Source organism: Phocoena phocoena, chromosome 3, assembly GCF_963924675.1.
Source record: "Phocoena phocoena chromosome 3, mPhoPho1.1, whole genome shotgun sequence".
NCBI lineage: Eukaryota > Metazoa > Chordata > Mammalia > Artiodactyla > Phocoenidae > Phocoena > Phocoena phocoena.
Genome location: NC_089221.1, coordinates 171,868,477 through 171,895,651, shown reverse-complemented (window position 1 = coordinate 171,895,651; position 27,175 = coordinate 171,868,477). Strand labels below are relative to the sequence as shown.

Below are 27,175 nucleotides of genomic sequence, written 5' to 3'. Positions count from 1 at the left end.
CAGCGGACGGACATCTGGGCGTTGAGGGGCCAGCGTGTGTGTGTGCGTGCGCGTGCACCAGTTTGCACCTGGGACCTGCAGACCATCTCCCACAGCGGTGTGTGCTGGGCCTGTTCTCCCACGCTTGGGATCATCTCTCTGTTCTTTCCCTTTTGAATCATTAACAGCACATCCAGGGTGAATGAAGGGGTTATCGTGCACTGGGATGGGAGCTGAGGCGCCTGGGGGATTAGTAACTGGAAGCCCGTTGGAAGGATCTGGTGACCCATGTTCCATTGTCCGACTCTTGGTCATGGAATATTCATCAGACGCTCGCTGAGAGCGCTCTCAGGGTGGCGCCTTCCCCGAGAGCCTGTGCTGGGCCTACGAGTGGTCTGGGGTGATATGGGAGGAGGGTGCAGCCACTTGGGCGAGGTCACTGAGCTCGCTAGCCTGGCAGGTTTAGGCGATGCCACTGTTGGTGGGTGACGGGAGCGCGGGGCACCACACTCCTCCCAGCCCTGAGTGATAACCCGTCTCTGGGCAGGGCTGGGCTCTCCTGGGACTGCCAGTGGGACTTCTGTGTGGCTCTGGGGGTGGAGCCTTGCGCCCCATGGGGCACATTCCTCGCTCTGGCACGCGTGTGTCGGTACTGACCTTTTGATCTGTGTTTTAGTACAAGTGCTGGGGTAGTGAGGAAACTGAAGAGAATCGAAAAGGTGTCCACACAGGCGCCTGTATACAGAAATCCACGGCAGTGTGCGTCACGGGAGCCAGAAAGTGGGAAGGATCCAAGCCCTTGCGCTGCTGGGTGGGTGGACACGCATGATGGCAGCGCAGCCAAGCACTGACACGCTGCAGCGTCCGTCATAAGGAGGCCAGCGGGGCGTGCACACAGACCCCGTCAGACGGGCCCTGAGAAGCCTGCGGGAGAGGCTGCCTAGAGAAGGGCCTCAGCGAACGGGGATCCCGAGGGGAGCCCGCGGTGCACCCGCCAGTGTGGCTGGTCCTGGGAGGAGCCGGGGGTCCCGGGGGCTGGAGGTGTTCATCCTCCCACCCCCAGCGGCTCTCACCTGCGCCCATGCCATCTGGCCCATCTAGGCCTTAGGCGCCTCGGCGCTCTTCTTCGGTGGCCAGCCCCAGAGCAAGCGAGAGGCCTGCGAGGGGCCCTCCCAGGGGACCCATGGGTGCTCCTGCCCACGGGGGGCAGCGCTGCACATGGGCAGTGAGCCCCGGCCCTGCAGGAGCTGGAAGACACCATCGCGCTCACCTGGACGGGGGCACGGAGCGGGGTCAAACGAGTGGAGTTATGTGAAGCGCTGTGGCAGGTGCCTGGGGGGAGGCCCTGGCGTGGCCTGTCACCTGCTGGGCCCCGGCTCTGTGATGTGTGCGGTGTGGGGAAGGAGAATGGCTGCCCGGGCCAGTAATGAACCCGGGCCGCGTGGAGGTGGATGGGAGGGGCCCAACAGGCACGGTTCCTGGGGCGGCCAGGCCCTTCCTGCTGTGGGTGCCAGTGGGGCCCCCAGCGTGGGTGGCTGTGCTGGGCGGGGCTCCTGGGCTCCCCGGTCACGGCAGCATGGGACCGAGGTGGACCTGCCGCCCCTGGCCATGCGGGCTGAGGGATGGGCCTTTGGCGCTGGGACGTGGGATCTCTTCTGGGCTTGCAGTTTCTCTCGTTCACAGCTGGTTAAAGGGCTAAACTGGAGGACTAAGAACTTTTCCGTGTCTTAATGCTCTGTGTTGGAATGGTTACTCTTTTTTTTCTAAGTTTTAAAACTTTTCATCATAGAAACTGTCAGATATACACACGAGTAGGGGAAGCAGAATCCCGCAGCTCAGTGTGCCTGCTTCAGGCTAGATCAGCCCAGGCCACTCCTGTTCTCTCGCGGCCCCCTGCCCCTTGGGAGGAGAGCTTTGGGGGATCCCAGGCAGCTTATTGCACTGACAGGGCTTTTCAGGATAACAGCCTTGTTATCATTCACATACCATTCAGCTCCCCCCTTTAATATGTGTAATTCAGTGGTTTTTAGTATAGTCACAGAGTTCTGTTGAATTCCAGAGCATTCCATCACCCTCCCTCTCCCCTCCCCCAGCCCCTGACAACCAGGACTCCCCTCTGCCTCTCTGGACGTTTCATCTAAATGGAATTGCACACCGTGTGACCTCTTGTGTCTGGCTTCTTTAGGTTTTAGCCAGACACTTGCAACTTTTCAATTTTTTTTTCCTTTTAGGCAAAATATATCTCTCAGTGCATTGATGAAATCAAGCAAGAGCTGAAGCAGGACAACATTGCAGTGAAAGCAAATGCGGTCTGCAAGCTGACCTACGTGAGTGCCGGGCCGCTCGCTCTGTCAGGCCGGCTCAGGCTCCAGCATCCCCCTGCTGTCTGTCCATCCGTCCCACCATCACTGATGGACACCATCCACTCCAGGCGTCAGCCTGGGGGCACACGCCGGGCTGACTTGGGGTGGAGGGCGAGGCATGCGTGAGGATCGCGTGGCACAGGGCAAGCTGGGGCCCCATCCAGTGGGCCTTTCCCACATGGAGGGGCGGGAGCGCCCCTGCTTTCACGACTGCCCTGCGGGCTGGGCCCCGAAACCTGGTGGGTGGAGCCCTGCAGTCCCTGGTCGGGGTGTGAGCCTGGGCCAGGCACCCCATGCTGGCCTCCCCTGGTCAGAGAAGGGAGATGAACGGCCTGCCCGTTTACCGGTCCTTGTGGGGAATTTTAACCCATGTAACGCTGGTATTTTCAACTGCAGGTGTTTATTTATCAGGGGCATTATTTTAGTGTGTTATTAACCTGTCACTTTGGTTTTAAATGTGAAGACTTACCTGTCAGAAAAAGAAATGAATCTCCCCAGAGTGTATGGGGGTGGGGAGCTGGGGCAGGTGCGTGAGAATCGGCCTCTTTCCTCCGCAGCTGCAGATGCTAGGATATGACATCAGCTGGGCTGCCTTCAACATCATAGAAGTGATGAGCGCCTCCAAGTTCACATTCAAGGTGAAGGGAACCAGCTCGCTCTGGGGCCTGAGCCCTGTGGGTGGGGTCCTGGGGGAGGAGGGCGTCCGTCCTGTGACGCAGGCCATGCTGAGAAGGCACACAGTGACAGACACCAGCGACCCATTCCCATCACCACTTCTGTCCAGTTAGGTCTTAGCACTATTGCATCACGTTTTTCTTTCCATTTTAAGTAGTGTCAGTGAAATTCGGGTTTGTAGGGTTGGTTATGTGTTTCATAATACAGATTAAATTTGTGACTCTTCAAAAAAATAAGCAGACACTGATCATCTCCCCGAGAGGCCACCACTTGTCATTTGTCCCAGTGTCTCTTAGGACCCTCTGAGCGTTTTTTCTTGGCGTCTCAGCGATCCTACTCATGCGCAGTTTGGGACATTGTGTTCTTCTTACTTGATATCGTAACGAATAAGCATGTCTTCTGCTTTAGTAAATGTTCTGAAAAGCGGTTTTCAGTGCCCACGGCCCATTTGGGGGTGTCCCGTGGCTTTCCTGGCTTGGCTCAGTTCTCCTTGGGAACACACACCCTGCGGCGGCTGAGGCTGTGTCCTGCCGACGGGTCACTGCCGAGGGCGGGTTCCCGTCCTCCTGAAGGACACAGTTGTCCTGCCTTCCGGTTACTCTTGGTGAAGAAATGAAATGCCGTATTTGCCAAGATTGGGCCAGTGCTCTGCACGTGTGTTTAAGTATCACATGCACGTGCGGGTGTGACTTTAGGTTACACTCGGCCTGAGTTTAGGCGCTTGTGATGACTGACTCCGTCAGGCCGTAACAGCAGCTCCCGCTGCCAAGAAGGCAGTGAGGATGCACACGTTAGCGACAGGACGTGCTTGGCAACCCCTGAAATACACTGTGCGCCAGAGACCATACGCCTGGGACAGGGCGAGGGGTGCCCTCCTCCTGGTTTGTGACGGGCCGGCTGCTTGGCGTGAAGCTCAGGAGGGCTGGGTGCTTCCCCGAGGACGCCCAGTCCCCTTGTCACCCCTGACGTCTCCATTTGTTCCACTCACAGCGAATCGGCTACCTCGCTGCTTCCCAGTGCTTTCATGAAGGGACCGACGTCATCATGCTGACCACCAACCAGATCCGCAAGGTAGGCCCCTCCTGCGGGAGCAGGTTAGCGGGCAGATGGACAGCCTTCTGCGATCCTCGGAAATGGGAAAAGGGACGGCGGGGCACGTGGGGCTTTCCTCTCTCGTTTTCCCCCCTCGGCGACAGGGGCTGCCCCCTCGGTCACTCCTTTTTTCAGCCCCTTTCCCCTCTTTTGGGGGCGCCTGCTGAGGGATCGCCCCTCCCAGCGTGGGGGCCTTTGTGCCCACTGAGTCTTGTGAGTCGGACCAGGTGCGTCTCTCGGCCCCGTGTGGTATTCTATGCTCTTCAGTGAGAGCACTGAGTAGTCAGCTCCTCCTTGGCCTCAGGACTTTGAGTATCTCTTGTCTCCCGCCTCGCTGCAAGTGGTCAGAGCGGGTGTCAGAGGCACCCTTTCCCACCCCAGACCCCACATCGGACCCTGTGGCCCGGGGCTCTCAGACAGCTGGCACCAGGGTTGGGGTAGAGCCGTTGTGGTCGCCCCGCAGGTGGCTGGTGTCGGGGCTCCAAGTGGGCGCTGCAGGGCAGGCTGCAGGGCTCCTCTTCATTGCAGTGCGTGGGCTTCTCGTGGCGGTGGCCTCTCTTGTTGCAGAGCACGGGCTCTAGGTGTGCAGGCTTCAGTAGTTGTGGGCTCAGTAGTTGTGGCTCGCGGGCTCTAGAATGCAGGCTCAGTTGTGGCGCCTGGGCTTAGTTGCTCCGCGGCATGTGGGATCTTCCCAGACCAGGGCTCGAACCCGTGTCCCCTGCATTGGCAGGCGGATTCTTAACTACTGCACCACCTGGGAAGTCCCTGGAAGATTAACTCTTAAAAGGTCTCTCAGTGTATCTTTTACCACATGTGTGAAGTTTGGGGAGGTTCCTCTATGTAAACAGAGTCCTCTCTTTGTGCCGAGATGGGGCTTCCGCATCAGTTTTAGCGGGAGCACAGGCGAGTGATGTCAGAGGCTAGGGCAGATGTGCACTTCCTGTGGCTGCTTTTCCTGCTCCCCTGAGGGGTGGAGCTCTGGTGGAAGCTTCTCTCCGCTTTGGGGAGGGGCCCAGAGGAGTCACCCCTGGCTGTAGTAGGGGAGACACCCCAATGGAAGCAGAGGTTCTGGGGTTCCACCCTGGGCGGCCCCCACTCTATGCCTTTGGGCGGTCGGAGCCCATCTGGCTGCACCATTTCCTCGGCCCTTGGGTTCTCCCATAGGGAAGCCATGGGTGGCACTGGCTCTGCCCTATTGCACCCCTGGAGTGAGGGGCGGACCCAAGACAGCCCTCCCCTTAGAGCCGTCCTGGCTCTTGCTCGGTGACAGAGCATGGAGCTGGCTGCTTGTGAGTCCTCGTCCAAGCCCGTCTCCAGACCCAGAGCAGGACTGGCGGGCGCAGCTGGGACCCAGTGAGGCGCAGTGGGCGCCTGCCTCTAACCCTCTCCCTCCCTTTCCAGGACCTGAGCAGCCCCAGCCAGTACGACACTGGCGTTGCGCTGACTGGCCTGTCCTGTTTTGTTACCCCAGATCTTGCCAGAGACTTGGCCAACGACATCATGACACTGGTGAGTCTGGGAGCGTGACCGCCCCCCTTGGCTTTTGCTCCCTGACGTGCCTGGAAAACCGAGGTTGTAATGTCACGTTGAGGGCACTTGGGTGGACGGAAACGGCCTGGGTCCCCAGGATGAGCTGGGACACCGAGTCACCGTCTCCCTTTCTATCACCTGGTGGGGCCCAGCATTCACACCTCACCTCCTCTGAAATGGTCCTGCTGGGGAGGGGCGGGGTCTGGCTGGGGACGATGGCCTGTCGTGAGCGCATGACCCATCAGCTGTGTTCTGAGGCATAGGTGGTGATGGCAGTGGTCTTGGCAGGCAGCGTGGTCAGGTGGTTCTCTGGCAAGGGAAATTTTTAGTTTCATCTGAGCAAATCTGTTGTCTGGGGCCCAGTCCATCCAAAAGGCAGAAACCCCAGCCAGCCTTGATCTCCAAGGTGGGCAAGAACTTTGTTCTGAAGTGTGGACGTGCTCTTGGAAATCACAATCCTCGACTCCAATAAAAATTAATTTAAAAAATAAAAACAAAATTGGAATTGACCCTAAAAAAAAAAACAAAAAAAAAAACGGAAAGAAATCACAGCCCTCAGAGGGTTGCCTGCACGCCAGATTCTCCATGATTGGGAGGCTTCCCCCCTCCAGCCACGATAAAGCAGCGTGGAAGGGTGGCATGTTCCTCCCAGGAGGGTTCTGTCCGTACGTGGCCCGTTCTCTGTGCAGATGGTCAGGTCTTGGCTCGCGGTCTAGAGGGCTTTGGGTACACGCAACTTCTAGATCCCAGGCCAGCATAGCACGGCCCGGGCTGCATCCAGTCACCGCCTGCTATAAATGGTTTGTCCATACACGGCCCTGCCCCTTCGTCCACACAGTGGGCTTCCCACAGCAAGGGCAGAGTCAGATGGAGACTCTGGCCTGCGAAGCCAACAGTGTTGATCTTCAGGCCCTCTTTGGGAAGTGTGAGGAGCTCTCTAGGTGAAAGCGGTCACGAGTCCACAGGGGGGCGGTAGTGAGCTATCACGATGAGTCTCGGTGCCAGGTCATGGGGGCAGGGGTGGCTTCCTTAGGGCCAGGCTGCCTGGGGCTCTGACAGGTGAGGAGTGTGCCCACCTGCAGACGAGAGGCCCTCCTGGCCGGAGCACGGTCCCGAAGAAGGACAGGAGCTCCAGGGGTGCAGTGCAGAGGTGTGGAGGGGGCTGAGGCCCGGGCGAGGGGCACTGCTCTGGGGACAGGTCTTGGTGGCCCTAAGAGTCCGAGGCCAATGTTGACAGGTGGAGGCTCTCTCCAGCGTGACCTTCCATTTGGGGCCCCCCTCCCTCATTCTGTCCCTCAGTGCGCCCCAGTGAGTCCAGGAGGCCGGTCTCAGCCTTCAGAGGGCAAGCTGGGGTCATGGACTCAGGGAGGCAGGTTTTGATTCCGTCCAAGACACTGTTGTGTAATCCCTGGGCTGGAGGGGGGCGCAGTGGAGTAAACCTGCAGGCCGGTCTCAGAGGCCAGAAGCCAGATGAGCTGGAGAGAGGGTTATCCTCCAGGTGATGGAGGCGAGACGCGGGCAGGTGTGGGAGGGGAGGGGAGGGGAGGCGAGTCGGGGGAGCAGGGGGTGCGGGAAGGACTGGGGAGGGGTGGGCGCAGTGGTGTCAGCAGGGAGACTTGACACCCTCTGCCCCTGCAGATGTCGCACACCAAGCCGTACATCCGGAAGAAGGCTGTGCTGATCATGTACAAGGTGTTCCTGAAGTACCCTGAGTCTCTGCGCCCTGCCTTTCCCCGCCTGAAGGAGAAGCTGGAGGACCCCGATCCTGGTTTGTTGACTTGAGTTAAGAAGGGGCCCGTGTGGGGCCGTGATGCTCCACCAGCGTCTGTGAAGGCTTGGAGGAGGGGGGTACTAGGTCCCAGGACCCCGTCCTAGCCCTCCCCCATAGGGCACCTTCTTACTTTCTGGCAGCACGAGATGCCAGGTTTGCTTTCTACTTTCCCGCCAGTCCTGGAATCCGCCGTTTCTCCAAACAGCTCTAGTTTTGTTAGCTGGTGTGGGATTTAGAAACCAAGACCACTGGGTGTGCTTATTTCTGCCAGCTGTCATTGCCTCCAGGCCGTAGCAGACACCACACTCGCTCACTGGGGAGGCCTCTCTGTCCGCATGTTCACAGTCTCGTGTTTATTCTGCTGCCTTGATTGGCAGTCCCACACCACAGGGTTCACTCCTGCCTCCGCCTATCCTTTTCTGTAACTCCTTCCGGAGAGACCCCGGGCCATGCAGATGTAAAACAGCTTCTCCAAACCTTTGCTTGTCTCGGGAGAATCTGCTGTGCATCGCAGAGGATCACAGGGTGTGGAGCGTCGTGGTTAGGGTCAGGAGCCGAGGGGCAGGCGAGGCAGGCTGGGGGCATGAGTGGGGGCAGCCCCGGGGGGAGGCGGACAGAGCACCTGGAGTGACTTTGATCCTGCTGGGGACACACCCCGAGGGTCCGGCCTGCTCTGGAGGGCGCCCCCATGCTGATGGCGTCCCTCTCTTCACAGGGGTCCAGTCGGCGGCAGTCAACGTCATCTGTGAGCTGGCCAGACGTAACCCCAAGAACTACCTTTCCCTCGCTCCGCTCTTCTTCAAGCTCATGACCTCCTCCACCAACAACTGGGTCCTCATTAAGATTATCAAACTGGCAAGTGTCGCCCCTGGGGTGTCCTGGGCATGCCAGCCAGCAGAGCCCCGGGCTGCCGTCCCACCCCTGCTTCGGGTGACCACTGGCCTCTCTTGTCCCCTAGTTTGGTGCTCTGACCCCCTTGGAGCCAAGGTTGGGTAAGAAGCTGATTGAGCCTCTCACCAACCTGATCCACAGGTAGGGCTTGGGGCGGGCGTGGGAGGGGTGCCCTAAGGAGGGGCGGGTGGAGGGGCACCCAGGCCTGAGGGCCTGCCGCCGCCAGGAGCCGCGTCTCTGGGTTCTCCCTTCCTCAGTTTGCAGACAGCACATTCAAGACAGGAGGGAGAGGGAATTCCTTGGCGGTCCAGTGGTTAGGACTCCCGAGTTCTCACTGCCGAGGTCCCGGGTTCAATCCCTGGTTGGGGAACTAAAGTCTCACAAGCCGTGCAGCCCGCCAGAAGTAGACAGACAGACAGATAGATAGGCAGGCAATGGGGGTATATTTTAAGAATAAAAAAAGGATGGAGAAAGCTATCCCAGCCAGTCTCTGGTTCACAAGTAGACCTCAGCAGTCTAACTGAAGAGCCCTAGGTGAGTGTGTCACCGCCCAGTTCTGGAATGTTCTAGGAGCTTCTACACGACTTCAGGTGCCTTCAGGTGGTTGAATTGTGGGGGCCAAGCTTCAGGTGCCAGGAAATTCTGCTCCTGGGGTCCCCTGGGAAGTGGCCAAGGGCTTGGGACGTTGCTGATTTTAAACAAATCACCAGTCACCGGGTTTATAGTAGCTTGTGGTTTTCAGAGCATTTACGAGAAGCCATCAGTCCTGTGACCGTTCACGTGGACTGCCTCTGGTGGCCCGTGCTGTCGGGTTTGGGGGATTTGGGCCTGAGAACATCACTGTGAGAATTTCAGAGTGGAGTGGACGTGCCAGGTGCCCACCCTGGTCGTCCTGGGCTGTGCTCACTGTGGCCCTGGACGCCCCCGAGGGATGACATGGGGCACGACTCCGTGTTCTTCCTGCCTGCGCATGGCCAGGCCTACTCCCTGTCCCAGTGGAGCCGGCCGGCAGGGTCTGGGCTGGAGGAGAGAGGCCTTTGGGGAACTTGGCTTCTCTTCATGGGAGTCGCAGAATCAGAAGGTTATTCGTGCGTGGGCTGCAGTGGCGGGAGCATTTCAGTTCGCTTTTGAGGGCTAGAAGGGGTGCTTCTGTCCCTTGGAGCAATCTGATGGCCTCACTGCCCAGGGTGGGGTGTCACCGGCATGGCCTTCAGACCCGAGGCTTCCTGGGCTCCGCATTTCCTCGGAGGTGGTGCCCCCAGGGATCTCGGTGGGGTGAGCGGGAGGCAGGCGGCCCTGTCTTCCCGGCTCCTATGTTTCCTTCTCTAGCACGTCTGCCATGTCCCTTCTGTACGAGTGTGTCAACACCGTCATCGCAGGTGAGCACCGGGGTGACCTCTTCTGGAGCAGGGAGCTGTTGCTGGCAGGGGAGCTGGTCCCCGGGCCTCACCAGAACCTTGTTCCCAGCTGGGAAGCTGTTTGGCCCGGCCCATCTGCAGCCCCTTTGGAAGTGTCAGCTCGGACACGGTTGCAGCCAGAGCCATTGCCAACCTCGGGCTCCAGTGATAAACACTGCACCCTGGCATCTGCCACACCCACCAGCAAGACCGCTTTTCATGAGCATTTTAAAGCAAATCTCAGGCCGCTTCCCCTGTGGCGTCTTTAGCATAGGACCTGCAACCAGGAGAGTTCTCGAGAGGGAATCGGCACGTGCTCCCCAAAGGGTCTCGTGGAGTCCGTTAGTTACAGTCAGACCGCCTGGTGACTTGTCCCTGCAGCCCAGTTTCCTGTAGATAGGCAGAGGGAGTTGGTGGCCCAAGGGTTCAGCTTCTTGCTGCCTGCCTGTCCCTGCCCTAAACTGTCGGATGCTCCTCACAGCCCGTGGGCAGCCTTAAGTTCAGTGAAGCCCAGGAAACTGGCCCGGGGTCTACGCTCGTGACTGCTGTGTGGGCTGTGAGTGTCGCTGAGGGTCAGCAACAGTGAAAGGGAGAGGAAGGGCGAGTGTGGGGCTTGGGAGCAGGGCAGGCTGGCCAGAGAGTGGTCCCTGAGTCTGGAAAGGTCCATGGGGAGGACCAAGGTGTGGCAGGATCGCAGATGGCCCTGGTTATGGGCAGAGGGAGTGGGGATGCAGACGGGAGGTAGGCCTGGTCCATCGTGCGTCGCGGGGCCAGCGGGTCTCAGCTGAGGGCTGGCCCACAGACCTGCCCTGGACAAGGACCCCTGGTGCCCGGGGCCTGTGGTCTGCTCTCTTGGTCGCAGAGACCCAGCCTGAGGTTCTCACTGGGGCTGGTCACGCGGGGCCCTCACCCCAGTCATCTGTTTCAGTGCTCATCTCGCTGTCGTCTGGCATGCCCAACCATAGTGCCAGCATCCAGGTATGTCATGGGACCAGGGGCTCCTCTCCTAGGCCCCAGGGACTCTGCCATTGGTTTAGAAGATGTGACGAGTGGCATCTCCCCTCTTTACAGCTCTGTGTTCAGAAACTAAGGATATTAATAGAAGACTCCGATCAGAACTGTGAGTTGCTCCCTCTGCAGGCCCTGCAGGCCCTGCGCCCTAGACCTCCGCAAGTGAGGGCTCGTCCCCGCCCGAGAGGAGAGTGGGCCTGGCATGGCTGGCAGATTCCTCCCCGGGTACAGCCCCCTCGTCTGCACGGCGGGCTCCTTCCAGCCGGCATCTCAGGGTGTCGCTCGGCCGTGTCCACTGGAAAGGTCTTTAAGCTCTGGGCCCTGTGCCCACATCCACGGGGAGCTGGGACCCGATTGCAGGGAGGAGCCGGGGAGGCCGGCGGAAGCACAGTTGAGACATAAAGGGCGAGCTCAGCCCCGGTAGGAGCAGGCTGGGCGTGGAGGAAAGTCCCCGCGGGCATGCTGCAGGCACCCCCGGCGGTTAATCAGATGGGGTGGTGCGTGGGGCTCCTGACGAGCGAGGGGGAGCTGCTGTACGTCTTGCTCGTGTGCCAACTCGTGCACTTCCTTCAGCCGACAAGTGCTGTCGAGGGTTCCAGCCAGTCACACGCCCCTGCTGCCAGGACCACGGTGGAGAGCGCTTCTGAGGGCCTGGTCATGTGGGCTGCTCAGTTTTTGTTTTTCGTTTTTTTTGTTTTTTTTGTCTGCGCCTTGTGGCTGCTGGGATCCTAGTACCCCAACCAGACCAGGGATTGATCCTGGGCCCTTACAGTGGAAGTGCGGAATCCCAACCACTGGACAGCCAGGGAATTAATTCCCTGGCTGCTCATTTTGAATCCAGGTCTGTTTGTTTTGAGAGGAGTTGCCAACCTTTTCCTGGAAAGGGCCAGATAGTAATTCTTGTCAGCTTTGCAGGCTGTGTGGTCTCTGCCACTGTAGCGTAGAAGCCTGCTGGCGGGTGTAGACCACAGGCCTGTCGTGTGCCAGTAACGCTGCCCTAGAGACGGGCTGCGACCCAATCTAGATGACGGTGCGTTGGGCTGCTTGAGGTGGGCAACGAGGTGGGCCTGGTGCCTGTGAGACGTGGGCCGACGGGGTCCAGGTGGTTTGGGGTGGGGCTGCAGGCCCGGCCTCGCTCTCAGAACTTCGTCCACGTCTGAGAGCGCTGCGCTGTCTCTGCAGTGAAGTACCTGGGGCTCCTGGCCATGTCCAAGATCCTGAGGACACACCCCAAGTCCGTGCAGGCGCACAAGGATCTTGTCCTACAGTGCCTGGACGACAAGGACGAGTCCATCCGGCTGCGGGCCCTCGACCTCCTGTACGGCATGGTACGTGCCCACCCTGCCACCTGGCCGCCCCGCCGGCCCACCCTGCCCCTCCCTCACCAGCCGCCCCCCCTCCAGGTGTCCAAGAAGAACCTGATGGAGATCGTCAAGAAGCTGATGACCCACGTGGACAAGGCCGAGGGCACGACCTACCGCGACGAGCTGCTCACCAAGATCATTGACATCTGCAGCCAGTCCAACTACCAGCACATCACCAACTTCGAGTGGTGCGGCCCGCAGCCCAGCGTGCAGGCGGGTGGGCGGGCAGGCGGGGGCGCTGCCCTCACGGGCTCTGTCCCGCAGGTACATCAGCATCCTGGTGGAGCTGACCCGACTGGAGGGCACCCGCCACGGCCACCTCATCGCCGCCCAGATGCTGGATGTGGCCATCCGCGTGAAGGCCATCCGCCGGTTTGCCGTGTCGCAGATGTCCACGCTGCTTGACAGCGCCCACCTGGTGGCCAGCAGCACCCAGCGCAGCGGCATCTGCGAGGTGCTCTACGCGGCCGCCTGGATCTGCGGGGAGTTCTCTGAGTGAGTGGGGGCCAGGGGCCTGCTGCTCCCCAGGGGAAGCGGGTGTGCCCGCCAGACCCCAGTCCCGGCAGCCGCCCCGCCCACCCGCCCACCTCCTCTCTCCCGCCCTCATTGGGCAACAGCCGCTCTCGCGGCAAACGTCTCCCGTCACGGGGAGCGGTGAGAGGTCCACCAGCCGCTGGTCCAGCCTTCCTCCCCTCCTCACTGCTGCAGCCACAGGTCGACCGTTGCCAAATCCAGGCCGTTGATAGCTTTCCTCTCCTTTTTCTCGACTGCTTTGTGCGGCTGCGCTGTGACTGTCATGCCATTGCTGTGGTTTCTCCCTTCACATCCCCTCCCTCAGCACCTGGCATCGGGTGGAGGCTTGCAGGGCTGGCGCCAGCCCTGGCACACAGACCCGCTGGGGCGGCTGCTCACCAGCCCTCCCTGTCCTCAGGCACCTACAGGAGCCCCAGCAGACCCTGGAGGCTATGCTGCGGCCCAAAGTCACCACCCTGCCGGGCCACATCCAAGCTGTGTATGTGCAGAACGTGGTCAAGCTGTACGCAGCCATCCTGCAGCAGAAAGAGCAGGCCGCGGACGCGCAGGCGGCCCAGGAGGTCACGCAGCTCCTAGTGGAGCGGCTGCCCCAGTTTGTGCAGAGCGCGGACCTGGAAGCCCAGGAGCGGGTGAGCCCCGCACGTCAGCACGTCCTCAGGGGGTCGGGTCAGCTCTGGGAGAGCAGCTTGGGCAGGTGTTCTTTTCCTGGCTCCCCCGCGCTCGGCCTGGGGGGATGGGCAGATCTGGAGCCACCATGCTGGGGAGGCCCTGGGTCGGGGGGTGGGAGACTGTAAGCGAACGGGAGACAGTGTGAGGGTATGTGGTCAGCCCGAGAGGGAAGCCTCAGAGGTGACCGCAGTCCTGGAGGGCGCTGGCCAGGAGGGTGGAGGAGAGCTGGTCAGAGGAGAGTTTGGCATGGCATCTGGGCATCGGTGGCCTAGGAGCCCGCCTCTTGGCTCTGTGGTGACGTGGGGCTCTCAGCTACCGAGACCCCGCACCGGCGCTCAGCGGGCCCCGGCGGCCTCTGCGGTCATGGGCGGGTGTGTGACGTGCGCCTGTCTGCTGGCTGAGGGTCAGCTGCACTCTTGGGGGCCGTGTGAAGGTGCCCTGGTGGCTGGCGCCGCTGCTCGCTGGGGCGGTTGCCTTGTGGGGCGGTGCTCAATCCACCCCCAACCCCTTCTCTCGTCTGGGAGCCCTTTTGTGTCCTCGTGAAGGAGACAGCAGCTGGGCTGGCCTCCTGGCTGGCCCGGTCAGCGGTTCCTCGCGGTGTGTTCTGCAAGTCCTCAGCAGGGGTCTGGCTGGGCGTCTGCACGGTTTGAGCAGTGCCCTGCGGGGGCTGAGTGGCCTTCACGGCCAGGCCTCCATAACTCCTTCCTGACTCATCCACGGCGCCCCCAGGCATCCTGCATCTTGCAGCTGGTCAAACACGTCCAGAAGCTTCAGGCCAGGGATGTGCCAGTGGCAGAAGAAGTAAGTGCCCTCTTTGCTGGGGAGCTGAACCCGGTGGCTCCCAAGGCACAGAAGAAGGTTCCGGTCCCCGAAGGGTGAGCTGTGCGGTCCGTCAGAGGACACAGACGCGGGGTGGCATGAGGGCCCGTGGGAGCAGAACCACAGCCCGGACCTGCTGTCCAGACGGGCGAGGTGGAGGGGTCTGGGAGGAAGGTCCCCTGAGGCCCCAGTCGCCTGTGGGCGGGACAGACCCTTCTCACACAGACCGTAGGCACAGCACTCACTAGTTCTCCTGGGGCCCTGCTGTCCCCACCCCTGGGAAGCAGGTTGGCTGGTAGTTGTCGCCCACAAACCTTGCGGGGAGCGTGAGAACGGGGGAGGCGGGCTGCCCAGGCTCCAGGGTCCCTGGTCTGCCTTGCCCACTGTGACCTTGGGCCACTGCCCAGCCTTCATGTCCTTGTCTCCAAGGGGACGGCAGCGCCCAGGGCCAGGCATGCAGGCTGGAGCCACCGTGTGATCTCACTGTGTCCTGCAGCCTGGACCTGGACGCCTGGATCAATGAGCCGCTCTCGGACAGTGAGTCTGAGGATGAGAAGCCCAAGGCCATCTTCCACGACGAGGAGCCACGGCACGCCAAGCAGCGGCCGCCCGAGGCGGACGAGCAGGAACTGGCCCGGGTGAGGCGGGGCGGGCCGGGGCCGCTCACGGTCAGGTCTGGGCTTGGGTCCACTGTCCTGTGGGCAGCGCTGAGCCCACCTTCGACTTTGGGTGGGGGTTCTCATTGAGACCAGGAGTGGCCTCTTGAGCCAGGAGCTCCCTAGGGAGACCGTGGGGCCCGAGCATGCTGAGGCCCTGGGGTGCCCGGCATGCTGCGCCTGCCTGCTGCCTGCGCTCATGGGTGCGGGGCCTCAGGGTGTCGTGCAGAATGGAGAAGCAAGGCGTGCTGCGTCCCCCGCTCCCCCGCCGGCCTTCCTCGCCCGGCCTGCCCCCCACCTGAGGCCCTACCCCAGAGCACGCAGTCTCTCCGACCCCCGCCTGTGCAGCTCCTGGGTTGTCCCTCCTGCCGCCTGCCTGTCTCCCACCTGCTCTTTCCCACCGCCGGCCTCTGTCTCCTGGTGGTCAAAGGCCAACAGTGAAAGTGGCGAGGGGTCCCGGCCACCCCTGGGTCTGGCGCGTGGAGGTGGCCCCCATCTGGGAGCATGCGAGGGTGAGGGCTCCGCGTACCCGCTGATGTGTGCGCTGCATCCTGTCCCCTCAGCGCCGCGAGGCCCGGAAGCAGGAGCAGGCCAACAACCCATTCTACATCAAGAGTTCCCCGTCCCCCCAAAAGGTGAGGCCGGCCTGCTCGTCCTTGAGACACGCTCCCACGGGGCCCATCCGCTCTCTGTCCACGGCCTGTGCGGGGCTGTCAGCAGGTCCACGGGCAGGACCATGAGGGGCTCCTGACACCAACAGCTGGGGAGTGAGTCCTGCATGGGCGAGGTCAGGCTCCTTTGCCTTGGTGGGAGGGGAGGGGGTGCAAGGGGACCTGGGGTCCTGCCTGGAGCCACCTCCTTCATCTGTACCCTCCACACTGCAGACCCGTCATCCGTGTTGGGCTCCCCTGGGGACATGTGGCTCCATGGGGCGGGTGCCGTGTGGTTTCCCTGATCCTGGGATTTCTGGGTCACCCCTCTGAGGGGCTGCAGACTGTCCCCCGCTGGCACCTGTGTGTTGGGCTTGCTGATTCCAGCCGTCCTGGGGGCGGGAAGCACTATGTCACCATGGTTCCAAGCCTGCACTGTTTTTCCGACTTGGAAAGAAAAAAGACTCAGGTGCAAAAAATGGAGGTCTTGCGCCCCATCCTGTACTCGTCCCCACTGGCACCCCACCCCCGTCTTTGTGACCCCTTGCTCTGGGGCGTCGGTGCATCACGCTGGGCCCACCGCCCTGCCCATTAACGGGGCCTCAGTGTCTCCTCTCCAGCGGTACCAGGACGCGCCAGGTGTGGACCACATTCCCGTGGTGCAGATTGACCTCTCGGTGCCCTTGAAGGTGCCAGGCAAGTGTGTGCCCGGTGGCACGGGTGACGGGGACCTCAGGCCAGGTGCAGGCACCGCCTCAGGCCTGCGCTCCAGCCCTGCCCTGCACCCCGTGCTGCATCCTCGTCCCAGCAGGCACGGGTGCACGCCAAGGCCCCCAGGTTCAGCCCCACACCCCTCGCCGCCCGGGGGCCCCCGTCTGTGTCTCGGTAGCCAGAGGGCATTGCCCAGCATCCCCTTCCCCCAGGCATGGGTCTCGGGGCTGTGGGTGAACCAGGTGGCAGCAGGGTGCTGGCTGGGTGGGACGTGTCCACAGCCCTGGGCTGAGTGCCGCATGTGCGCCTGTCGGCAGGGATGCCCATGTCAGACCAGTACGTGAAGCTGGAGGAAGAACGGCGGCACCGGCAGAGGCTGGAGAAGGACAAGAGAAAGAGGAAGAAGAGGGAGCGGGAGAGGCGGGGTGCCCGGCGCCACACCTCACTGCACACAGAGAGCGACGAGGACATCACCCCCGCCCAGCGTGTGGACATCGTCACCGAGGAGATGCCCGAGGTCGGCTGCGGGCTTGCGTGTCGGGCGGGCGCCCTTCCCCGAGGTGGGCTCCACCCTGGCGTGGGCCTGCCCATCACTGCTGCCTCCATGGCACGGGGCAGCCTCAGCCAGCTGTGCCCTGTGTACTGTGAGCAGGCGGCCCCTGCACTCCTACCCCATTACCTGTGTTGAGTTTGCTGCCCGCACTGAGCACCAGGCCCCAGATCAGACTCCCTCGTGGATGTGGACCTGGTGGCCCGTTTCTGAGAAGGGAGATGGGGGCCCTGTGGACCCGTAAAGGCTTGGCGGGGTCAGGGGCCGGATGGGTTGATCTGGATGGACGCAGGGCTCCTCTCTCCCCTCAGAACGCCCTGCCCAGCGACGAGGACGACAAAGACCCCAACGACCCCTACAGGGCCCTGGACATCGACTTAGACAAGTGAGTACTGGGACTGAGACCTGGGCAGCTGCCCCGTGGGGCTGGACGCGGCCTGGGCTCCCCATGGCCTGGTTCCTCCCTCTGTTCTCTGTTCATTGCACAGAGGGGGAGCGGCCTTGTCATGGGCCACGCCTCCTGTGACCACCCCCAGGCCCCTAGCCGACAGTGAGAAGCTGCCCGTCCAGAAACACAGAGATGCTGAGACTTCCAAGTCCCCAGAGAGACAGGACGTCACTGTTGTGGAAAAGAAGAGCAAGAAGCCCAAGAGGAAGGAGAAGAAGCAGAAGGAGAAAGAGCGAGAGAAGAAGAAGAAGAAAGAGGCGGAGAAGGTAAGAGGCCAGGCAGCGTGTCACGTTGGGCGGGGCGGGCCCGGGTTGCCAGCCGTCCCTCTTCCATTACGTGTGTGTCACACGTGTGGAGGGGGGCTCCTACACAACCATCACGCACGGCTCGTGGGCCTTGCCGCAGAGCAGCGTGATTCCGCCTGGCCACGTGGTCCTGGCGGGCGCTAGTTTCTGTGGTGGTAGCGCTGGACGTGCCCCCAGCTCCCTGCACACTCGGGTCCTGCGGGGCCGCAGTGACCTGTGCCTGGCGGAGCCACTGTGCCCTCTCGGGGCTGCTGCTCTGGCCAAAGGCACGTGTTCCTGTGGTTTCAGGGTGTGGACTTAGACTTCTGGCTGTCCACCACGCCGCCTGCTGCCACCCCAGCCCCGGTAAGAGCCTGCTAGTGACCCGTGCTGGCCCCGAGTTCCCCTCGGTGGACATCTGTGCTTTTCGGCCTTGGAGACGTCAGGGTGCCACCTCGGTGCCCTGCCCCGGCGGTGGAGGAGGTGGGGGACCCTCAGGCAGAAGCCCGGTCTGGGCCGGCTCGGTTCTGTGCCCAAGGTCTCGCCCAGGCAATGGCTGCGTGGCTGGCCCTCGGCGCAGGGCCCGGGCCAGAGCCAGGCAGCGCTCCTGAGCGACCGCTTTGTGTTAGTGGCTGGGGCCTGGTGGCTCTGGGGTCTCCGGCCGTGACCCCAGTCAGTGCCAGCCGGCCACAGGCCGGGCCTCCTTTCCCCTCTGCTGGCCACCGGCGCTTACTGGGGGCCACACATCTGTCTGTGTGCTGACGATATGCCTGGCGTGTGGAGGGAGGTTCGTCACCGCGGGGTGTCCCGGACCAGGGCAGGTCAGGGCTGAGGGCGCAGGCCACCCCATCCTGGGCGCCAGCTGCTACCCGGCTCCCTGCAGGAGGAGCCCGGTGTGAACGCCGCGGTCACTGCCCCTAAGGAGGAGCCCAGGGGAGAGGAGCAGGATGCCGGCGAGGACGCGGAGCAGGACCTTGAGAAGGTGTGGGGCGCGCTGTGCAGGAGCCGGGCTGGGGGAGGTGCTAGCCCGCCACCAGGTCCCACCGAGCGGGCCGCTGCGGCCTCCTGTCGCTGTGCTTACGGGATTCTGCTTCCACACGGCTCCGTGGGCTGTGACTCGCACAGGAGCATGGGCTTGACCTGAGCCCTGTTCTGTCTCAGAAGCCTTCCGAGCAGAAGAAGAAGAAACACAAGAAGGACAAGGGGGAGCGCTCCAAAGACAAGAAGAGACCCAAGAAGAGGGCGCCTCCGAGGGAAGGGGACGCCGAGCCCGTGCAGAACGGCGCGCTCTGTGAGGAGCCCCTCCCGGTGAGGGTGCTTCCCGAGCACGTTGGGAGTGGGCTGTGGGCGTTGCACCCTCCCTGCGGTCCTCCCGGCCCTGCCAGTGTCAGGAGCCCCGGGGTGTAGACTCATGTTGTCCGGGACCCTCGGGGGTCCCTAGTGTTTCCTGCCGGCGGCACCTGGCAGCTCCCTACGTCAGCCCCAGGTCCTCACCGCCTAAAGCTGAAACGTTTCTCTTTTGTTCCAGCCAATGTCTAGCTACTCTCTCCTGGCTGAAAATTCTTACATCAAGATGGTGAGCCACGTGGGGGTTACGGGTGGTGGGGCTGGGCGGGCTCAGGGCTCTTGTTTCTGGACGTGCAGGGCGTGCAGTGGAGCCAGGCGGCCGGCGAGGCCTGCTCACTGTGGGTCGGGAACAGCTGACAGTCGCGGACAGAGCTGGAACTCGGCTGCTTGTGCGAGAGCTCAGGACGTTCCCTTCTTTGCACGTTCATGTGCTGGGAGAGCGGGTGGTGCCCACACTCTCCCAGGCCCTCATCTAGGCCCACGGGGGTCCCTGGTGGGCTCCCCTGCCCCGCCGACCCCGGGCCTTGCTCTGCAGACGTACGACGTGCAGGGCAGCCTGCAGAAGGACAGCCAGGTCACGGTGTCCATGGTCCTGGAGAACCAGAGCAGCAGCTTCCTCAAGAACATGGAGCTCAACGTGCTGGACTCACTCAACGCCCGACTGGCCCGGCCAGAGGGCTCCTCGGTCCACGACGGTGTCCCCGTGCCTTTCCAGCTGCCCCCTGGTGAGTGGTGCCCAGGAGCCCCCGGATCCTGTCATCTGGTGCCCCTCAGGGCTGAGCCTGGCTTCCCCGACCAAGGCAGGCAGCACTGAGGACAAACCCAGGCCAGGCCTGCGTCCCTGCCACCTGCCCAGGTGGCTGCACCCCCATCTGCCACCCCAGGCCGTGCCCCGTGCTGCTTCTCAGGTCCGTTTCTCACCCTCTCCAGGCATCTCCAATGAAGCCCAGTTTGTGTTCACCATTCAGAGCATTGTCACGGCGCAGAAGCTCAAAGGGACCCTGTCTTTCATCGCCAAGGTACCTGGTGGGGGAGGGGGTGCACCCTGAGGGTCAGCTGCGTGCCCCGCCCCCGCCCACCCTGCGCCCCTGCTCCTGCAGAATGACGAAGGTTCCACCCATGAGAAGCTGGACTTCAAGCTGCACTTCACCTGCACCTCGTACTTGGTCACCACGCCATGCTACAGGTGCGCCACCCTCCCACCCACCCCTGGCTCCCCACTTCTGTGCCATGGGAAGCTCTCCATGCGGTCACGTTGGCAGCGTCCTCTGACCCAAGACGAGGATGTGCACGGAGTGTTGGGTGACCGGCTTGTGGTTGGTGCAGAACGCCCAGCACATCTGCCGGGCCAGCCAGCTCGGGTGCCTGACTCAGCACAGGCTTGGCGGCCCTAACGCTGGACGTCCGAGCCCACAGTGCAGGCAGGGCTAGCCCTCCTGAGGCCCCTCTCCGTGGCCGTCTCCCCGTGTCCTCACATGCTCATCCATCCCTGCACATCTGTATCATTTTCTGTTCCCACAGGGACCCTGGTCACGTTAGATTAGGGCCCTGTCTCCAAGTGCAGTCGTGTCCTAGGGACACAGTTCAGCTCTTGACTTCCTACCCATAAAGGACGCGCCCCACCCCCTGGGCTGGGGTCTCTGCCTGCCCTGCTGCAGGGGAGCCCCCTGTTGTCCCCCCTCCCATTCTGTGTCCTTCCCACAGTGACGCGTTTGCCAAGTTGTTGGAGTCCGGGGACCTGAGCATGAGCTCAGTCAAGGTTGATGGCATTAGTATGTCCTTCCAGAACCTTCTGGCAAAGATCTGTTTTCACCACCATTTTTCCGGTAAGAGTGGACGTGCCAACAGATGGCTCGGCCCTCTTCCCGTACCTGTGACTGTTCCCTGCCTCCAGGGGCTGGCCCCCGGCCTCACCCCCAGGCCCTCTGTTGCAGTTGTGGAGCGGGTGGACTCCTGCGCCTCCATGTACAGCCGTTCCATCCAGGGCCACCACGTCTGCCTCCTAGTGAAGAAGGTGAGCCCCATGGGAGGGCCCCAGCCAGGCCTGTCCACCCCTCGCCGCTGTGCCTCCTTGAGCCTGTGTTTGTGAGGAGTGTCGGCCTTTCCTTTTCTCCATCTGGCCTTGGCATCAGGGCACTAGTGCATTCCCTCCTCTCGCATTTCCCGGAAGAGATTGCGTGTAGTCAGTATTCCTTCTTGCACATTATGTAGAATTCGTCAAGGAAATCGTTTGGGTCTGGGGGTTTCTTTTTTTGGGGGGGGGTTCTTTTTTGAAAAGTTTTTATCTACGAGTTCAGTTTCTTTCTTTGATAGTTGTAAGACTTCTTGCTTTCTCTGTTTCTTATTGGGTGATTTTTGGTAGTTCGTAGTTTTCAAAGAATAGGTCTGTTTGATCCAAGTTTCGGAGCTGATGGTGTGTCAAGTCGTCCAGTTCTCTTCATGTCCTTTTAGTGTCTGAGGGCTCAGTGGTGATTATTTTTCATTCCTGATGTTGGTAATTGGTGTCTTCTCTCATTTTTCTTGGTTTCTTGGTTATCCTGGCCCTCTTCCCTCTCTGTCCTGTCCAGAAGTCTTACTTATCCATTTTGTTGATCTTTTGAAAGATCAATTTGATAACCATTCTTTTTAAAAAGTTAGGGACTTCCCTGGCAGTGCAGTGGTTAGGACTCCGTGCTTCCACTGCTGGGGGCCCAGGTTTGATCCCTGGCGTGGTTCGGCCAAAAAAAAAAAAAGTTAATGTTTCTTTAAACAATAAATTGTATTGAGTTCTGCTGCATACCTCCTTACTTCTGCCTGCCTTGGGTTTATTTTGCTCATTTGTGGTTTCTTAAGGTGAAAACTTAGACCAAGACCTGTCTCTTCTTTTTTTTTTTAATATTTGTTTGTTCGTTTATTTACTTACTTATTTTTGACTCGAGCCAGGTCTTTAGTTGCCACACGTGGACTTCTTTGTTGTGGCATGTGGACTCTTAGTTGTGGCATGTAAATCTTTAGTTGCGGCATGTAAATCTTTAGTTGCGGCATGCGGGATCTAGTTCCCCAACCGGGGATCGAACCCGGGCCCCCTGCATTGGGAACTGCACCCCCAGGGAAGTCCGAGACCTGTCTCTTCTAATAAAGTTTTTAGTGTTATAAATTTTCCTCTAATCACTGTTTTGGATGAACTGCACACATTTTTATGATTCATTTTAATTTCTATACAGTTGAAAATACTTTCTATCACTCCTTCCTCTCTGACCCTTGGATTACTTAGAAGTATGTTAATTTCCAAGCATTTAGAAAGTTTCCTGTTGCTTTTTGGTTACTGATTTCTAGTTTGACTTTTCAGGCCTTTGAAATGTGCTGAGGCTTGTGCTCTGGCCCAGGATGTGGTCATTCTGGGTGGATATTCCATAGGTGCCTGGAAGCATGTTATACCTGTCACCTAGATCCTGCTGGTTGATGGCGTTTTCCTTTTCTTCTGGATCCTTGCAGATTGCAGATTTTCTTCTGGGCCTTGATGAGTGAGCAAGGAGTATGAGGCCAGTGGTGGTCAGTTGGTCTGCTCCCCCAGTTCTTCAGGCTTTACTCCATGTGTGGGAGCCCTGTTGTTGGCTGTGTGGACCATTAGAATTGTGGAATCTTGGCAAGGGACCCTCTCATCAGTGGGTGTGCTCCTCTCTGTCCTGGGCTGTGTTCTTTTCTCTGAAGGCTACCTTGTCTGGTATCAGTACAGGCACTCCTGCTCTCATTTGATGGGTGCTTACGTGGTATGTCTTTTGCTATGAACCTGCCTTTATCCTGTTTGGATAAGAATTCCTTGTGCATGCTGTAGAGTTTGGGTCACGTGTCCTTATTCATCCTGTCAATCTCTATCTTTCACTTGTCGTGTTTAGACCATTTGTGCTTAAAGTATTACTGATTCATTTGGGTTTGTCCCACATTTTGTTTTTTCCCTGTGTTTTTCGTTCCTCTTCTTCCTATTCCCACTTTCTGTGGCGTATGTGAGCATTACAGTATCCCGTGTTTATATGTTGGCTGTGTTGTTGACGGTCTCCGTGTATCTGCTTGGGGGGCTCGAGGGATTACATTACACGCTTGGTGTGCACAGTCTACTTGGAACTCAGGCGGAATGTAAAAAGCTCACACCCTCTCGGTCCCTTCACCCTCCCTTTTCATGGGCAGTTGTCTTAGGTTTTGCCTTTGCAGACGTTGAAGATGCCTTACGCCACATTACAGCTTTACAGATTTCAGAGAACTCGGGGTGTAGGTGGGGGTGGGAGGGGGTGCGATAGCCTCTTGTGCTCGCCCACGTGTCTGTCATTTCTGTCGCTTTCATTCCTCACGTTCCACCCTTCTGGCTCATTTCCCTCTGTCTGAAGAACAACTTTTTAGATCAGGTCTATTGGATGTGTATTCTCTTAGTTTTCCTTCATCTGATTATTCTTTATTTCAGTATTCCTCAAGGCTGTTTTTGCTGGGTATGAAATTCTGGCTTTGTTGGTCTTTTCACTCAGTACCTCAAAAATAGGCCATTTCCCCCTTTTTTAAAAGAAAAAAAAGGAAATATTTACTTATTTGACTGCGCCAGGTCTTAGTTGCAGCATGCAGGATCTTTTTAGTTGCAGCATGAGGGATCTTTGGTTGCGGCATGCGGGATCTAGTTCCCTGACCAGGGATCGAACCCGGGCCCCCTGCACCGGGAGCACAGAGTCTTAGCCACTGGACCACCAGGGAAGGCCCTAGGCCATTTCCTTTTGGTGTCTGGTTTCTGACAAGGAACATTTTACTTTTACTAGGGAATGCATCGTTTTCCTCTGGCTATTTTAGGTTTTTCTTTGTCTTCAGTTTTCAGCAGTTTGTGATGTGTCTGGGCATTGACTTCCTTGGGTTTATGTTAACTGTGTGGAGTCTGCCGAACTTGCTGAATCTGTGCGTTTATGTCTTTTGCACAACTTGGAAGTTTTCAGCTATGATTTAAATACCTCTTCAGCACTGCATTCTTTGTCCCCTCCTTCTGGGACCCCTGTGATGTGAATCTCAGACCTTTTGTTACTCTGCCCACCCCACTCCACCTCCGACTCCTTTCCGCTCTCTGTTCAGCTTGGATTATTTCCATTAATCTCTTGTCTGGCTCATTGACTCTTCTGTCATGTCCATTCTGCTATTGAGCCCATCCAGTGAGCTTTTCATCTTGGCTGTTTGTATTCAGGTCTAGAAGTTCCATTGGGTTGATCTTGACTCTTCCATTCCTTTGCTGAGATGTTGTGTTTTCTTGTGTGCTTAGGGAGTGTACGTGGTTGGTGATGGGAGGTTCTCGTAGTAGTTACTTCAAAGCCTGTTAGGTGATTCCAACATCCACCTCTTCTCGGTGGGCGTTTGGTGATTGTCTTTTCCACGTGAGCTGAGATTTCCCTTGTCTTGCGGTGCCAAGTGATTTTGGACTATATCCTGGACACTTCGAATAGGAGGAGACCCTGGGCCTTCCTTACACCCTGTGGAGAGCGTTGACACACAGGTTCCAGCTGCAGGACGTCTGGTCCCACGCCATCCGGTTTTCACAGCCTTCCTCTCTGCACAGCTGCCTCCTGCGTGCCCGTGGGGCTGGGCTGGGTGGGGCTGTGTGTCCTCTGCAGGGCTGGCATTGCTGCCTCTGCTGCGCTCTGCCAGAGAGTCCATCCTGGGCCCCTGGGAGACAGCAGGGCGTGGTGCACCTGCTCCTTCTTGCCTGGAGCCCCTCCTTTTGATTGTGAAAGCACCCGGGCATAGGAGAGCATTTGTAAAAGTTGGAGGTACTTGGGAGTCGCAGGGTGGTGTCTCAAGGCGCTGGCCGTTATTTCCCCGTTGCAGGGTGAGAAGTCGGTGTCGGTGGACGGGAAGTGCAGCGATTCCACGCTGCTGAGCAACGTGCTGGAGGAGATGAAGGAAACGCTGGCCAAATGCTGAGCGCGCCGCCCGCCATGGGGAGGGCTCGCGGGGAGGGCGGCCAAGTGCCGGGTTTCTCCTCTGTCGCAAGGACTGGGTGCAGCCGGGAGATAACCCAGTCCACCGTCATCCACTGTGTAGACACTGAGGTTTATGTTGCGTTGATTTATCCTGTCATCTTTTTTACTTTGCCCTCACTGCTCTCTCTGGCGAGAAGCCCCCTTCCACTCCCCAGGCCAGCAGGGACTTCTGTAGCCGGAGCGGACTGTGCACATGGCCACAGGAGCTGCCCGAGGGTGAGGGTGACCGCCATCCAGGCCGGTTCCTGGTGGGGACCAGACGGGGTGGCGCGTCCCGCTTCTGTCAAGCCATCCAAGTCCCATGAGTCCCCAGATGCCCTGCCCACTGGCAGCTGGGGGGTGAAGAACAGGCTAGCTACTCAGGCGACATTCCTGTTCATCCCTGACGCCAAGGGTCACGTCCTCCCCGCAGGACACATGGTGGGAGAGGGTCGTGCGGGCTCTCGTCCATCACATCCTGTTCATCCCACCACCGTGTTCGTGTGTCCGCCGAGCGGGGGGTGCCCAGCGGGGATCCCGGACCTCACTGGGTTCCGTGCCCAGTCGGGTGTTGGGGTGAGTGGTGGAGAGCTGCGACTCTGGCCCCTCTGCTCATCACTGGACTCTCTGCAGGTCTGTGCCTGCACGTGCGGAAGGGCCTAGTCCTGGGCTCCGCAGCCCTGATGGCAAAGCACGTGTATCCAGGGGCGGCTGGGCCCCTGAAATGCACCTCAGGGGCAGGGAGGGGGGACCCCAGCCCACCCCCGTGAGACGGAACTTTCCTCAGAAATGACAGTCCTCGATGACGTTTTAACTTTTCCTTTTGATGAAAACTGTCACTTTAGCATGTAGAGTAACCTATTACAGAATCCTGTGCAGTGATTCTAGAATCTCGAAATGTATGATGTGTTATATAAGAATTTATTTGCTATCGACATTCCCGTATAAAGGAGAGACATATCACGCTGCTGTAATGATTCTGTGTCAAGATGATCCAATAAACTTGCAAAACAGACGTTCACCTGTCGGGTCTCTGGCCCATGACAGTGTATGCCCCCCAGCCAGGGGATTCTGACCCATTGTGCGGGTCAGCACACAGCCCCTGAAATGCTCGTGGTCCGAGGGGGGCTGCAGGGCACCCTCATGGAGGTTGCAGTGTGCGGGGGGAGCCCTTGCCCTCCTGCCATGCACCCCTCGGCCCCTCGGGAGGGGACGTGGTCCTCACGTCATCCAGGACCCTGGGCTGTGGTGGTAACGAGGAGCCACCTGACACCACCTCCCCCATGGGATTCTGAGGCGTCCACCGATCTCCCTCCCTTTACTAGGGAACCCCATTCGTAAGTGGTGTGTGGGGTGAGCAGAAACATTACTAACATAAAGTTTAAGTTAGGTAAACGCTTGTACATGCACGCACACACACACCCTCATTTCTAATCTTCGAAGTGCCTAGTGAGAAAAGGGCAGGGTTAGGAGTCCAGACACACGTGTACAGACCCCAGGGCCCCAGGAATCAGCAGGAACAGATGCTGGAAGGAAGGCCCTGTTGCTGTTTTGCGGTTTTTTTTGTTTCGTTTTGTTTTTTCTTTTTTTTAATTTTATATTTTATTTTTGGCTGTGTTGGGTCTTTCTTGCTGGGTGCAGGTTTTCTCTAGTTGCGGTGCGCAGGCTTCTCATTGCAGCGGCTTCTCGTTGTGGAGCACAGGCTCTAGGCGCGTGGGCTTCAGTAGTTGTGGCACGCAGGCTCAGTAGTTGTGGTTTGCGGGCTCTAGAGCGCAGGCTCAGTAGTTGTGGCACACAGGCTTAGTTGCTCCGTGGCATGTGGGATCTTCCCGGACCAGGGCTCGAACCCGTGTCCCCTGCATTGGCAGGCGGATTCTTAACCGCTGCGCCACCAGGGAAATCCCCTGCTGCTGTTTTAATTCTCAAGGTTTCATATGGCTTCACTGATGCCATGTGTACAGAGGACTGTGTCAGCAGAGCCCAAATCAACTCCATCCTGAATCCAAAACGTGGGCAGGTGTGGAGCCCCGCACGGAAGCCCCCTCCGGCAGCGGGTGGGGAGAGAGGCCTCAGGTGGCCCCCGGGTGGTCATTGGCCTGGCCCGCCCTGCTCCAGCTCGTGGACCCCGCACAGGTCCCGGGGCGTTGGAGCATCCCTTTGGAGTTTCCCGCTCACCATTCCCCTGATCTCAACATTCCTGGGCAGGCAGAGGCCAGTGTTCTGTCAGTGAACCCTTGGAAGGAAGGCGCCACACCAGGCAGGGGACCCCTTAGCTGGGGGAAGGGATCGGCGGCTGATCAGGCTGGGAAGGGCCAGCCCAGGAGCTGGGCTCACCACGGCATCCGCAGGCACAGAGGCACCTCCCGTCTGCTGGATGGATGTTGAGCCCTGGGTCACAGTTTGGGTCTGTCCCCTCATGACCCATGTTGGGTGTTTTCTCGAAACTAAGAAGCCAGGTGGTGGGCACAGCA

The 27,175-nt window shown here is 59.5% G+C and overlaps 1 protein-coding gene across 2 annotated transcripts in view; it reads left to right on the top strand.

Annotated features, from left to right (window-relative positions):
• The window catches only part of AP3D1 (adaptor related protein complex 3 subunit delta 1), a 44,988-nt gene extending 19,270 nt beyond the window's left edge, over window positions 1-25,718 (top strand). The window contains exons 2-32 of one of the 2 annotated variants that reach the window (XM_065875336.1): window positions 2,211-2,306; window positions 2,900-2,980; window positions 4,008-4,088; window positions 5,511-5,618; window positions 7,278-7,407; window positions 8,126-8,265; window positions 8,369-8,442; window positions 9,631-9,680; window positions 10,627-10,676; window positions 10,770-10,818; window positions 11,892-12,037; window positions 12,113-12,261; window positions 12,338-12,568; window positions 13,005-13,236; window positions 14,006-14,151; window positions 14,592-14,733; window positions 15,315-15,386; window positions 16,022-16,097; window positions 16,430-16,629; window positions 16,974-17,047; window positions 17,199-17,376; window positions 17,704-17,760; window positions 18,278-18,376; window positions 18,556-18,702; window positions 18,923-18,970; window positions 19,277-19,466; window positions 19,672-19,760; window positions 19,842-19,927; window positions 20,446-20,567; window positions 20,676-20,755; window positions 24,571-25,718. In XM_065875336.1, coding sequence (XP_065731408.1) covers window positions 2,211-2,306; window positions 2,900-2,980; window positions 4,008-4,088; window positions 5,511-5,618; window positions 7,278-7,407; window positions 8,126-8,265; window positions 8,369-8,442; window positions 9,631-9,680; window positions 10,627-10,676; window positions 10,770-10,818; window positions 11,892-12,037; window positions 12,113-12,261; window positions 12,338-12,568; window positions 13,005-13,236; window positions 14,006-14,151; window positions 14,592-14,733; window positions 15,315-15,386; window positions 16,022-16,097; window positions 16,430-16,629; window positions 16,974-17,047; window positions 17,199-17,376; window positions 17,704-17,760; window positions 18,278-18,376; window positions 18,556-18,702; window positions 18,923-18,970; window positions 19,277-19,466; window positions 19,672-19,760; window positions 19,842-19,927; window positions 20,446-20,567; window positions 20,676-20,755; window positions 24,571-24,666 — 3,519 coding nt within the window. In that variant the 3' untranslated portion in view covers window positions 24,667-25,718. The remainder of the gene's footprint in view (window positions 1-2,210; window positions 2,307-2,899; window positions 2,981-4,007; window positions 4,089-5,510; window positions 5,619-7,277; window positions 7,408-8,125; window positions 8,266-8,368; window positions 8,443-9,630; window positions 9,681-10,626; window positions 10,677-10,769; window positions 10,819-11,891; window positions 12,038-12,112; window positions 12,262-12,337; window positions 12,569-13,004; window positions 13,237-14,005; window positions 14,152-14,591; window positions 14,734-15,314; window positions 15,387-16,021; window positions 16,098-16,429; window positions 16,630-16,973; window positions 17,048-17,198; window positions 17,377-17,703; window positions 17,761-18,277; window positions 18,377-18,555; window positions 18,703-18,922; window positions 18,971-19,276; window positions 19,467-19,671; window positions 19,761-19,841; window positions 19,928-20,445; window positions 20,568-20,675; window positions 20,756-24,570) is intronic. The other variant, XM_065875338.1, reaches the window with a different exon arrangement.
• The last annotated feature ends 1,457 nt before the right edge of the window (window positions 25,719-27,175 follow it).